This window comes from Lygodium microphyllum, chromosome 26, assembly GCF_053477565.2.
Source record: "Lygodium microphyllum isolate KBCC chromosome 26, Lygodium_microphyllum_v1.1.10, whole genome shotgun sequence".
NCBI lineage: Eukaryota > Viridiplantae > Streptophyta > Polypodiopsida > Schizaeales > Lygodiaceae > Lygodium > Lygodium microphyllum.
This window is the reverse complement of record NC_141160.1, coordinates 72,327,064-72,339,388: the sequence shown is the minus strand read 5'-3', so window position 1 is coordinate 72,339,388 and position 12,325 is coordinate 72,327,064. Positions and strand designations below refer to the sequence as shown.

Here is a 12,325-nt window from a genome sequence, read left to right as displayed (position 1 = left end):
CCTAATCTTAGAACAAGCTTATAGAATGGACAGCAAGGAGAAAATATAGTTGTTGACCAAGAAGGGGGTCCTTCTAGGCTACAAGATGCAAATGACCAGCAAGGAGCTGAAGAATATGATGACTAGTTTAAGGCTTGATCGAAGGCAGCAGCTAGCATCTTTGTCAATTGGCCAAAGATCCATAGTTTGAGAGATTTTTTAATTCTCTCAAAAAGAAAAACAAGGGCAAGAAGAAGATGTCATCTTCGAAGGCACTTGGGCAGCAAGAAGCTTGCAAAGGATAGCTACTGCAGCCTAAAGATGCACCAAAGATTAGGGATGAGCATAAGTAAATGATGCCAGAGGGACAATCAATGCATATACAAGGCCAACTTGGTAGTGCCAATCCATCTGGTTATGGACAGCAAGGCATGTATGCTAATGTGGGTATGCGTCAGCCATGGGGATGCAAGAATTAAATGTATTTGGTATACAGCCATCTATGCTTGATATGCAAGGCCCAACATATCCAAGTAAGGCAAGTGGAATGGAAAAACCCAATGTGTGTATAGCAATGCTGGCATGATGTTGGGACACAACGTGGCAAGTTTGGCCATGCATATATGCAACCCACTGTGTTTGGGACTCATGGTATTAATGACGGCTATGCAAATGCTCCATTAGTGCTGGTCATGAAGAAAAGTGCAACTAGTAATGCATGCAATATATGGGAAATGTATCTTGGTATAACTACCAGTATGCAAATGCCCATGCATAGTCACATTGCAATGGTCCAAAGTATGCAAACAAGAATGTTCCCTAATGCATAGGGTACTTCTAGCATGTCAAGTTCATACAAGGGGCTAGTCAACTGGATGGAATGTTGCATATTAGTTAAGTTGAAATTGCAGCAATGTGAAAGTATAAAGCATCGCAATGCTTAAGAGGAAAAAAGGCCTAGAGCAGCCTAGTGCAGATTTTAGGGCATGAAGAGTTAGAGATGCAGTATCCATGTGCTTCTTGGTGAAGTTTTAGTATTGTTTCACCTATTAATGGATGCTAAGTGGATGGAAGAGAGAGACTTGGCAAACTATTCTCAGTTGTTGCAACTTCACCTCCAAGCTTTTCACTTAGAACCGACCTTGAATCAGGCCTAGTCAAGTTCAATAGAGCAAGGATCCAGATTTCAAAGCATTGCTTGATACTCAAAAGAGAGAGAGCACTTTCACTCCTCCAATGACGGACTTAATGCTAGCTATGGTTGTTTGGTCAAAACATTTTAGATATGCTATTGAGAGATGCATTCTATGGGCTTTTGGTAAAACTTTTAGATTCTTTAGGTGTCTTATGTTTTATTTATGCTAGCTAGCATGGTTAAATAGCAGTGACCAATGTTGTTTTAACTATGATGCCTTTTGGGAAATTCCAATCCAGTATGCTTTGCTTTGACACATTAAAGTGCAATTGAGGACAATTGCAAGAATTTCAAGGAGGTGGCCTATCACAAGGACATGAAACTTTGATGCTTTGCTTAGCATTTAATTAAAAGTTAATCAAGTGTGCATATGTGAGGTGCAAGTTAACTATTTCACAATATGAAACCCAAGACCCTAAGATATCAATTGGTGCCAAAGGCAAAAGTTATAATAAGCTATGCCTATCAAGTACTAGGGGGTATCCAATGTCAAAACTTGGCCTAGGATATTTAATTAGCCATTAGTATCAATAGTGACACTAGGAAATTGGCATTAATTAATTACACAAATTAGCAAGAGGCACTTGTGTTAGTGCAGGAGGTTGAAGAATCAAAGTTGTACTCCATCCATTTGCAATACAAGTTAAAGAAATACCGCAAGGAGGGCCAAGTTTTTGATAATTAAGTGTTAATTTGGTCATTACCACCCTATATGAGAAAGAATGCAGATTTTAATTTCATTTTATCCTTTATGGCCCGAACTTATAAGTAAAAACCACTTCAGAGGGGGTCATCTACATTCTCTTATATGTTGATGATTTACTCATTACACACTCAAATTATGCTATTGTAGGAAATATTAAGGCCCAGCTTTGTTCTTTATTCGACATAACTAACCTTGATCAATTGTCCTACTTCTTGAAGATGGAGGTAGTTCGATTTGGGGATAGTATTTTTGTATCACAACAAAAGTATGCTCTTCAATTAGTGGAACAATATTATACTAATCAAACACGTCTTGCGGCCACACCACTTGACCTCCCTATTCACTTTATCTGAGGATTCCCTAGGTCAACCCTTCAATGAACACACCTATAGATCTATAATAGGAAAACTTCCCTAGTTAATTCATACTAGGCTTAATCTTGTATACTCTATTTCTTTACTTAGTCAATATTTCAATGCATCTAAAATATCACACTGGATTGCTTATATGCATATGTTGAGATATGTTTAGTAAACTTTTTCTTATAGTTTGACATTTAGCCATGGTTTGCTTTTGCACGGATAAACTAATTTGGATCAGGCTGGAGATCCCGACATACAGTGGTCTCATGGTGGCTACATGTTCTCCTATTTCTTGGTCAAGCTATACGGAGGAGACAATGGCTATATCCACAGCTAAGGCAAAGTATCTAGCCCTCTTTGATAGGGACTATCTACTTGAGGGAACTATTGACTATTTTGCATTTTCCATAAGACTCTCCAATTATCATCTACTGCAACAACTAGAGTGCCATAGTACTTGCTAGTAATCCAATCATCATACCATGGACGCAGCATGTTGAAGTCCACTTCCACTTTGCCAAAGAGCAAGTTGAGCTAGGCACTATCCCTCTAGAGTTTATGCCATCATCCAACAATTTTGCAAACATTTTGACCAAGGCTGTTAACCGACCAATTTTGTAGTACTTACTACCCAAGATTGGCATGGGTACACCCTCCGCTATTGCTTCAAACTAATGGGAAGAAGATGGTTCCCTTTGGCTTTCCCTTCCACATTGAGAGGGGGCAGATTTCTTTTCTTGAGGGTGACAAGATTTTGGTTCATTATTGCTTCAAAGATATTTATTATTTTGTACATTATATCATTATCCGCATCCTTTGGATAACTATGAGTGTAAAAGGACACTTGGACAAGTGAACAATTTCCTAGTGAGGACATTGTCCAAGTGGCACCCTTGTGTATTTGCATGAGCATGATCACCTACATTGCCTCTTGCATAACTCCAATGCATCACGATTCTTCTTTGTAAACATGCATCTATGCACATTTATCCCTTTTTAGTCTTTTGGAGTGGTCAACTCCAGATCCACCATATTCGCAGTAACTCACATAGCAATCTCCCAATGCAATTTCCCTTGCTTGCTTTGCTTGCCCGACTTGCTTAGTTTGTTTCTACCTATTGTTTTTCCTTCCACCACATACCCTCCATAGATTTCTTCGTCATTCACCACCACATACCCTCCATAGATTTCTTCGTCATTCACCAACACCCTATAGTGGTTGGAATAGTTTGCTAGTTTTCTAAAGGTTTTAGTCTAACCATCCCTTTATTCTCCCCTTGAGGCACGCATTACTCAAAAGATTCCACTTTTAGGCCCAAGAGACGGTGCAACTAAAAATGCATTGGCTTTATTAAAACAGCCCCAAAACTCAATTAATTAATGAGTTAAACCTTTTATTGAAAAGAAATGCATTTGTAAAGAGTGTTTGTGTCCCATAAGCACAAACCCTAATTGGGAGGATCCAAACCTTCTATAAATAGGCATGCTACCTTCCATCCACCCTCAATCTCGTTTTTGCAACTAAGTGCCATAGCTTTGCTGTCCACATACCATATGCGGAGGATATCCCAGCCAAAGTTGTCCACCATTGTCTTCTATCATAAGGTGCATGTTTCTCAGCCATTCCTTGCAATTCGGACTGTTTCCAGCCTTCATCTCCCTATTATTCATCAAGGTGGCTGCATTCTACCATCCAGAGGTTGCATTCACTACTTATCTTCATCAGAACTTTGCATTTTTGGCTGCATTGATGTCGCCAACAGTAGATGACAATTCCCCAGGCTATGTTTTGCATCGTTTGTCTGAATACGCCACCCCAAAATGTAATCATTGCTGCTGCATTTTCACTGTTCTGCTGCCACCTAGCCATTCTAGAGCTCCCTATGCTGTGTTTTGCTGATCAGCGCACTGGTCCAACTGCCACATCATCATCTTGGGCTGCATTTGCTGATTTCACTCTCTCCTCTGTCTGTCTCTCTCACTGACCTGGCAGCCTTTTGCTGTGTTTGCTGTTGCCAAACACATTCAAAGGCTGCATTGTTGCGTTTCAGAATCCATCATAGTACGACACACTCTCCAGCTCATACTCTCTACTTCTGTCCTGAACACACAAGAGTTCAGGGGTCTATATTCTTCACTGCATAGTGTGTTTGCTGCATTGAGCATTGTATTCTTTTCAATATTCATTCACTATTGTTCACTATGTTCATTGTCTCTGTGTTACCCTAACCCTAACCCTAACTACATTCTCTATCAATCTATTGTAGAGCATTTCTTTACACTATCATCATCTTAGCATAATTTTTCAACTTAACTCCAATGGTGGAAAAGTTCAGGCTATGGGCTTCTACTATGTAGAGTCACAAATAAGATCAATCTTTGTGCCTTCTCATTTCAAAAGCTCAATGCCTCCAAGCAGGGATGAAATCCAGTCTATAGTGAGAAAATTGATGATACCAAAATGTCAGAGATAAAAATAAACACTATAAGGACTACTCATCAGCAACATGAAATGTGTCTTAGTCTCAGCAAAGCTAGGAATATCATGAGAGATGAAAAACAAACAATTTAACTTACTTGAAGATTTATACAAATTTAGAACAGCCATAAGTAGGACTTTCAAAAGGTTATCCATGGCCTCTGTACAAAACAATCTTCTGTCTTCTGTTAAGATCTGAAAAACACAAACATTACTTAAATATCAAAGAATAATACAAATAAAGCAGTTGTATAAGATTCAAAACTCCAATTCAAGACAAAAGAGTTTTGAACTCTAGCATCTTATATGAGAAAGCAAAAACATTATTGTCATAACGATGGTGAAGAAAAGGAAAAACAGTAATAGGAAACTTACAATCATCACTTACTACATGAAACAAGGTGATCAGAAAAGGTAGCTGATGACTTTGCAGACAATACATTCATTATTCAACAAAAATTTCCATATTTTTACAATCAACTTCACCACCCAAATATCATGTTCGTAGCTCATGTATCATATCAATGATCTGATCATTCAGATTTCCAATTTCTTGGTTGCTTGTTGAGATTAACTACACAAGTTTATTCCAAATCTTATGAATCTCTTGCAAGGGAGAAAATGTCTTACTTTGTATCATGTAAAATCTGTTTCATTGAAGAACCTACACCTCAGTCAAAGCTTATTGTCTTTACTATTGCCAGCAACAAAGCCTACAAATGATCAACTTGTTCTATCAAAGCTTAGCTGTGGCAGAAAAAGTGCAACAGTCAATATTAAATTTGCTTGCACCAAGGAACTGAAAGAGAGTAGAAGATAGCATGAAAAGTTGGTATATATGAAATTTAAAGAGAAGTCTCAATTTGGTAGCTCCTCAGTGTGTGAAAAATAAGCAAAGATGATGAATCTAGCCATACATAGCTGCTAGCAATTCAGTAATGATAAAGATATATTGCAAGGGAAGCCAGGCTTTGGAAGTAGAGCAAACTTTCTTTGTGTCCAGCTGTAGGAGCATTCTACCTCCACAGTTTAATTTGTTTTTTCTGGTGTTGAATATCATATTTAAGTACTTGCAAGTTAAAGTTCATTGCCCTTTGGATCACAAAAGGCCAATTTCATGATGCAATTTCCAAGACATCACCAAGTTCATGAAGGGTGTGAACCCACAATTGTTCAAGGTGCAAGCACTTAGGTCTTAAATTCAGCCAAACATAAAAGGCATTCATGAAGAACATGTCACGGGGTCCTGAGTTTATTTGATTAGGACAATTAAGTTTTACAAATGTGATGTGTAAATGAGATTAAGTTGAAAAGTGAGTCGCATAACAGACAAAGCCTGGCTTGGGCAATGAGGGACAAGCCTGGCTTGGGCAATGAGGGACATTGGTAAAAGTTGTGATGGATTTGTGCCCCTATGTACCTAGGACAAATTTGGTCCAGAGACATTGCATTGCCCCATCAAAAGTACATTCAGTGTCAAGGGGTTAGAAGGCAACTATAGTTTTGGGTGAATTGACAACAAGAAAAAGAACTTTGGCAATAGGCAACCTAATTTGGAGCACATTCTAGGGCAGGCAACATGATTTTGGGCCTTCTTCTAGGTCAGCAACGGCTGCAACACACTACATTCAGTCTTGAAAGACAAAATTCTCTCTCATCCGTTGTTTTCTCTCTCCCATAACAATTGAAGCCCAACTTGAAGGGATTTAGCAATGAATTTGATGATTACAAACCTGCAAGCAGCAAGAATTAGGGTTTGCATGGCTAACTTGGGATACGTGATGTCATGAGGATGTGAATTTTTAACTTGATGATCTTTGGATACTTAAGTTGGGACACTTAAGCTCTACACATGTGAGGTGCAAATGTAAGATTAGGTTAAATGTGTGTCACAGTGACAAATGATCCTAGCCTTTGCAGTGCAGGACATTGGCAAAAGTCATGATGGATATGTGCCCATGGGATGTCTCAATCAAGACTCAAATCTTAGACAAGGACGTTGAATTTCCCTCTACAAATAATTATTGGTGTCACAGGAATTACTGATTTAAACGATTTAATGTACTACACAAAAGTTTGTGGAAAATGTCAAACCCCTAATTTACAACAGACATTAGGGTTTCTCAGCCACCTTGAAGTGCATGCCCATTAAACAAAAGCTTGAAGATTAGGGCAGCTGCAGAGAATGGCGTATTTACAGCAGTTCTAGTAAAGATTGGACATCCACATTGAAGTTGACCCACATGCAAGTATACTAGATTCAATTTCTGCCCAAAATTAAAATCAAGAGGCAAAAGGGATCCTGATGTTGTTGGTCATTTGATATCATGGGGACATGAAATTTTCATGTTATGCTTGGCATTTTGACATAGACATCAATGAAATGCGCACGTGAGATGCAAGTCTTGTGTAAGTCAATCAAGCCACAATCACGAGCCAAAGAGCCCAAGATGTCAGTGGGAGTCAAAGGCAAAATTTGTAATAAAGTTATATTGGTTAGGCACTAGGTGGGACTTGGTGTCAATTTGAGCCTAGGGAATTTAATTAGTTGTTACATGCCAATGGTGACATTTAGAACTAGGTAGTAATTAAATTATTTATTTATCAATGCCAATCCAAGGGCTAATTAATACACACGATCACTTAGGAGTCAAAAGGCTTGGCCAATTTCATTGTGGATGGACACATTTAATTTTTTGGGCAAGGATAAGGGCTAAAATCCATTTTCAAAATTATTATTTCTGAAAATTAATTAAATGGCTGAATAATCTATTAGGAAAGCTGCCACTTGGCAAAACTTTCTCATACAACTCGGGGAAAGGTTATTGGAGGCTACCAAAGGATCATTCTAGACATTGTGGAGGTTGGGAGAGGAGGACATAGAATTGTTGCTACAATTTTCTAACCATTTGTGATCAGCCCAGCCATTGGAGAGTGTCAAAGAGCTGCCACCAACTAATCAAGAGGACATTGGAGGCAAGCAACAGCCTTTGTAGTCTGTCTACAAGCAAGGGACAGTAAGTTTGGGCCCACAAGGGTAGGCAACTGCATGTGGAGCTCCAGCCTCCTATTGATATGGTGGGCTGCAGTCATTCAGCCATTTCCAATACAGCAACAGTAAATGTGAGCACTTTCTTGTGATAGAAATCAGAGATTTCTCTCTTCTCAGCCTTGTCTATCATCTATAGACATTTCCTCAGCTTTTCTCAGCCATTTACAACAGATCTCAGCCATAGAAGGTGGGTACCAAACCATTTGCTGCTGATAATTGAAAGCTTAGTACTTGAAACCAACAACTAGAATTCGAGGAATTAGTAGAGATTTCAAGAAGCCAGCCATCCCACTTGGATTTGGGGTTAAATTTGACCAACCAAGGGTCAATTGAAAGCCAATCCCTAGATGAATCAAAATGAAAGAAATAGCGCAAGGGGTGCTAGTTTTTAGGGCCAACTGGGTGTCTACTATCCAAGTTTTGATCGGTAATGCTTGTATTTAAGTTTATGTGAATTTTACGCTTGTTGCAATTAGTGCTTACTTAGGTTATTTACCACCCTAACAGAGAAGAGGTGCTAGTTTTATGGTTCCATTGACAAGATACCATCAATTCACTTGACTTGGTGGGCCCATGGCACCTATTTGGAAATCAAAAGTGTTTCTTTAATGATGAAAGTGTAATTAGTTAAGCATTATAGCAAGCATGTCTTCATACAATGAAAATGATGTCTCTCTATCTAAAAATTCGCAAAGTGTTGGGGAAAGTGCAATGCCTAATCTTAGACAAGGCACTCAACATGGACAACAAGCAATTAGTGTTGGTTTAGACCAAAATGTAGGTCCTTCAAATCCTCTTGATACTAATGATCCAGCAAGAAGATGAAGAATTTGATGACCAATTTAAGGATTAGCTAAGGACAGCAGCTGAAATATTTATACAATTGGCAAATGATCCTTGGATTATGCACTTTTTGAACTCCCCAAGGGAAGGCAAGAAAGGAAAGAAGAGGAAATCATCTCAAGAGCTTCAAGATAGCAAGATGCACCAAAAGAAAAGCCAATGCAACAACATGATGTTCCAAATGTGGGTAATGAGCATAAGCAAATGAAGCCAAAGGGAGGATTGATGTACATGCAAGGCCAACTTAGGAGTGCCAATCCAATGTTTTTTGGACAGCAAGGCATGCATGCCAAGGTAGGTCACCCAGGGTACTAGGTCTATCACAAGGGCATGAAATTTTAATGTTGTGCTTGGCATTTTGACTTAGACATTAATAAAATGTGCACATGTGAGGTGGATATTTTGTGCAAGTCAATTGAGTCACAATGACAAGCCAAGGACCCCAAGATGTCAATAGGTATCAAAGGCAAAAGTTCTAATGAGTTACACTAGTCAGATACTAGGTGATGCCTTGGTGCTAGTTTGGGCCTAGACTATTTTACTAGCCATCAAATCATGGTGGTGGCATTAGGAACTAGGAATTAATTAATTAAGGGGCTAATTAACACATAGGTCACTTAGGAGTCAAAATGGCCTAGCCAATTTAATTGTGTATAGGCATATTTAATTTTTAGGGCAGGAACAAGGACTAAAATTAATTTTCATAATTATCATTTTTCAAAATTAACTAAACATCTTAAAAATCCATTAGGAAAGCTGCCTTTCTATCTAACATTATGTGCTCCCTTCGACATCAAATACTCCCCATCTACCTTGCCTTACTCGGACTTCTTCTCTACCATGGCCCGACAAACCTTGATTATCCTGAGGACACCTCTTATTGGTTGCCTTCATTCTAGTGGCAGTCTCATCTTTGTCTTCTTGCAGCTACTTTAAGGACATCTATGGCCAACGAGTATGCTATAGGAAATCGTGTGGTTCAGGACCATTCAAACAAACCATCATGAATGGGACTATTGAAGAGGAGTAGGACAATGAGGAAGAGGATGAGGATTATGAAGATGATGCCCAAAGTGAGAAGGGAAAAGATGATGATGATGATGATAACTCCATCACAAACAAGCATCCCATCACATTTTGTGTCCCTGTTCCATCACTCTGTAACACATACTAAAGTGACCTCACTTTTGTAAGTGGCGTGTCCCGTCATAGATCCATTACGAGGACGACATCCCAAGGGTCTGCCGTCCCACCCATCACTTGTGACTATGCAGTATGTTGTTGATCAAGACTTTGTTAATGTGTATGATCAGCTATGCAATGGCGAACAGCATGAGCATTACACAAGTAAAAGATGGTTACATGTCACAAAGCGATTTCAACCGAAATTGATCAGACAGAATGCCATGCTCCACCTTATGTAGGACATAGAGGCATTGATGCTACTACTAAGGCAGTTCAGCACTCTTTCTTATGGCTTGGGCCCTACTTTGAGGCATGATATTGAGAACTTTGTTGGCACATGCATTGCCATGTCAAAAGGTGAAGAATGATAGGCAAAAGGTCCCAAGTTTGTTGCATCCTTTGCCTATTCCTGATAGGCCTTGGTAGAGTATTGCTTTGGACTTCATCTTTGAAATCTTGAGGGCAGCAACTGGCAATGATGGCATTTGGACTATCGTTTGCACATTTAGCAAACAAGCAAATTTTATTCCTATTCAAAAAAAGATCAAATGTTGATAATAGAACTCATTCTTGTGTTTGCAATTTTTAAGTTTCTACTCTCTTATCTTTCTTGTCTATTATATTGCGGCGACCATTGTTTGCTGCCTGCAGATCATCCACACTATTATACACTGCATCTACCAGACAGCCAGGCTGCTCTGCTGCCACCCAGTCATCCTCTGTTGTCACAATCAGTTGACATCCTCTTTGAACCAGCTAGACAGCAGTCTGGACTAACACTTTGACGCTGCCACTTTACCAACATCGTCAAAGACTATCTGCATTTGGCGATCTATTCAAGAGATGACATACTGTCAGAGCTCTCATCGGTGTCTCTGACTCCTCTTCCAGCTCACCTCATCCCTGGTTAACCTGAGACACGAAGGTTTGAGGCTCATTATATCATATCTGCACGGTCTATCTCATTCATTCATTATGTCTTCATTCTACATTCTCTTCACCTGTATTCACTGTGTTCTTATCATACACTTTGAGTTCTCATTCTCTGTTCGAGCATTTCTTTACAGCAGCCCCATCCACAAACTATGTTTGTAATAGTTTCTGATAATGTAAATTCAGCACCAATGGTTGGAAATATTGGTCAAGCAATTGATGGTGCAAATCAGCCTACATGCTCGCACTGGATGAGCTTGCTGTAAGGATCAACACCAGGAATGAAAGACCGCAATATAAAAAATTCTGGCTAATAAAAGAAAAAGGATACGCAAGCAGAAGCATTTATGATAGCACAGCAAACAAGCAGCTCCAAAAAAAAAAAGGGACTTTGTGTATGGACAACTTTAGTTTAATTGATCATTTGAGCGTATCAGAATACGTGGTAATGGAGCAAAGCCCGAAGCAAACCTGCGAGACTTTTAGGATGAGAGTGGAGAGGAGAGCATCGTGAGATCTTCCTGTTGCGAGGACAAAGGCATCCAGGGTGGAAGGAAGGGCCTCTACGGGCACAACTCGGAGCGCCTGTATCAGCAATTCCTCCACTGGAGCAGCCATTAAAGCTGCTCGCGCTCTCTCTCTCTCTCTCTCTCTCTCTCTCTCTCTCTCTCTCTGCCTCGACCACCCTTCCCAAAAGGTTTACCGGAAGTTCAGTCAGGTCAGTCAACTTCCTACTATAAGAGCCGGGCCACTCGCAGCTAAAATCGACTAGGCGGACTTGTGGAAGATGCAAAACGCATGTGACCGGTCGACTTTTGCTAAGGTAGCATCAGAAAAAAGGACTCCAAAATAGTTGACAGATGGTGTAGTGTAATAACCTCGTAATGGAGGATCCTACTACTCCTACCACACGATGTCAGATCACCACCACAACCTAACTAGCATGTAGAGAGAGAGAGAGAGACCGTGTACTCTAAACCTCTTGCATGCATTAATAGAACTAAGCACCCACAAGAGAGAGAGAGAGAGAGAGAGAGCAAGTGAGAAGGAAAGACAAAGACACACATACGCAACACAAAGAGAGAACACCACAGAACAAGAATAATAATAATCCATTAGAAAAGCCCTTCATCATCATGATCATCATACCTCCATCACCAAAACAAGAAAAGACCAAGGTAACATCTTAACCTTCTTTTGTCATTAAATTGTGTGTTTTCAAACATTGATGTACTTGCTTCCATTTCAAAAACATCTCTCTTTTAGTTCCACACAATTGAGCACAGGATTAACCACCACTAATAGTAGACAACCAACAAGGCTATATCATAAAGGAGCTTCATCTACAAGGGGTCTCTCCTTGGATAGATCATTGGCACTCAAGCAAAATATCCACACCCACCTAGTAGGAGACCCTCACACTCTTATTGTATACAAATTAGAGATATCATTGAGCACCATAGGAGATAGATGCCAACTTCCAAGGCACCTCGGCCACATAAAGCTACACTTCCGCTTGAAAGAAATACTTCATTAAGGAATGTAACATTTCCATCTTTTTTCTTCTCTTTTTAGTAGTATCACTTATATT

At 39.6% G+C, this 12,325-nt stretch overlaps 1 protein-coding gene across 8 annotated transcripts in view; it reads right to left on the bottom strand.

Annotated features, from left to right (window-relative positions):
- Positions 1–11,438, bottom strand: part of LOC148013402 (tRNA/rRNA methyltransferase (SpoU) family protein) — a 239,083-nt gene extending 227,645 nt beyond the window's left edge. For 3 of the 8 annotated variants that reach the window (XM_087667515.1, XM_087667516.1, XM_087667521.1), the window contains exons 1-2: positions 11,206–11,436; positions 4,820–4,916 (exon numbers count right to left, since the gene is read on the bottom strand). In XM_087667515.1, the coding sequence (XP_087523641.1) occupies positions 4,820–4,916; positions 11,206–11,352 (244 nt within the window). In that variant the 5' untranslated portion in view covers positions 11,353–11,436. Of the gene's footprint in view, positions 1–4,819; positions 4,917–5,351; positions 5,374–10,653; positions 10,684–10,802; positions 10,857–11,205 lie in introns of those variants that run through there. The other 5 variants (XM_087667522.1, XM_087667524.1, XM_087667519.1 and 2 more) reach the window with 5 other exon arrangements.
- Positions 11,439–12,325: the final 887 nt, after the last annotated feature.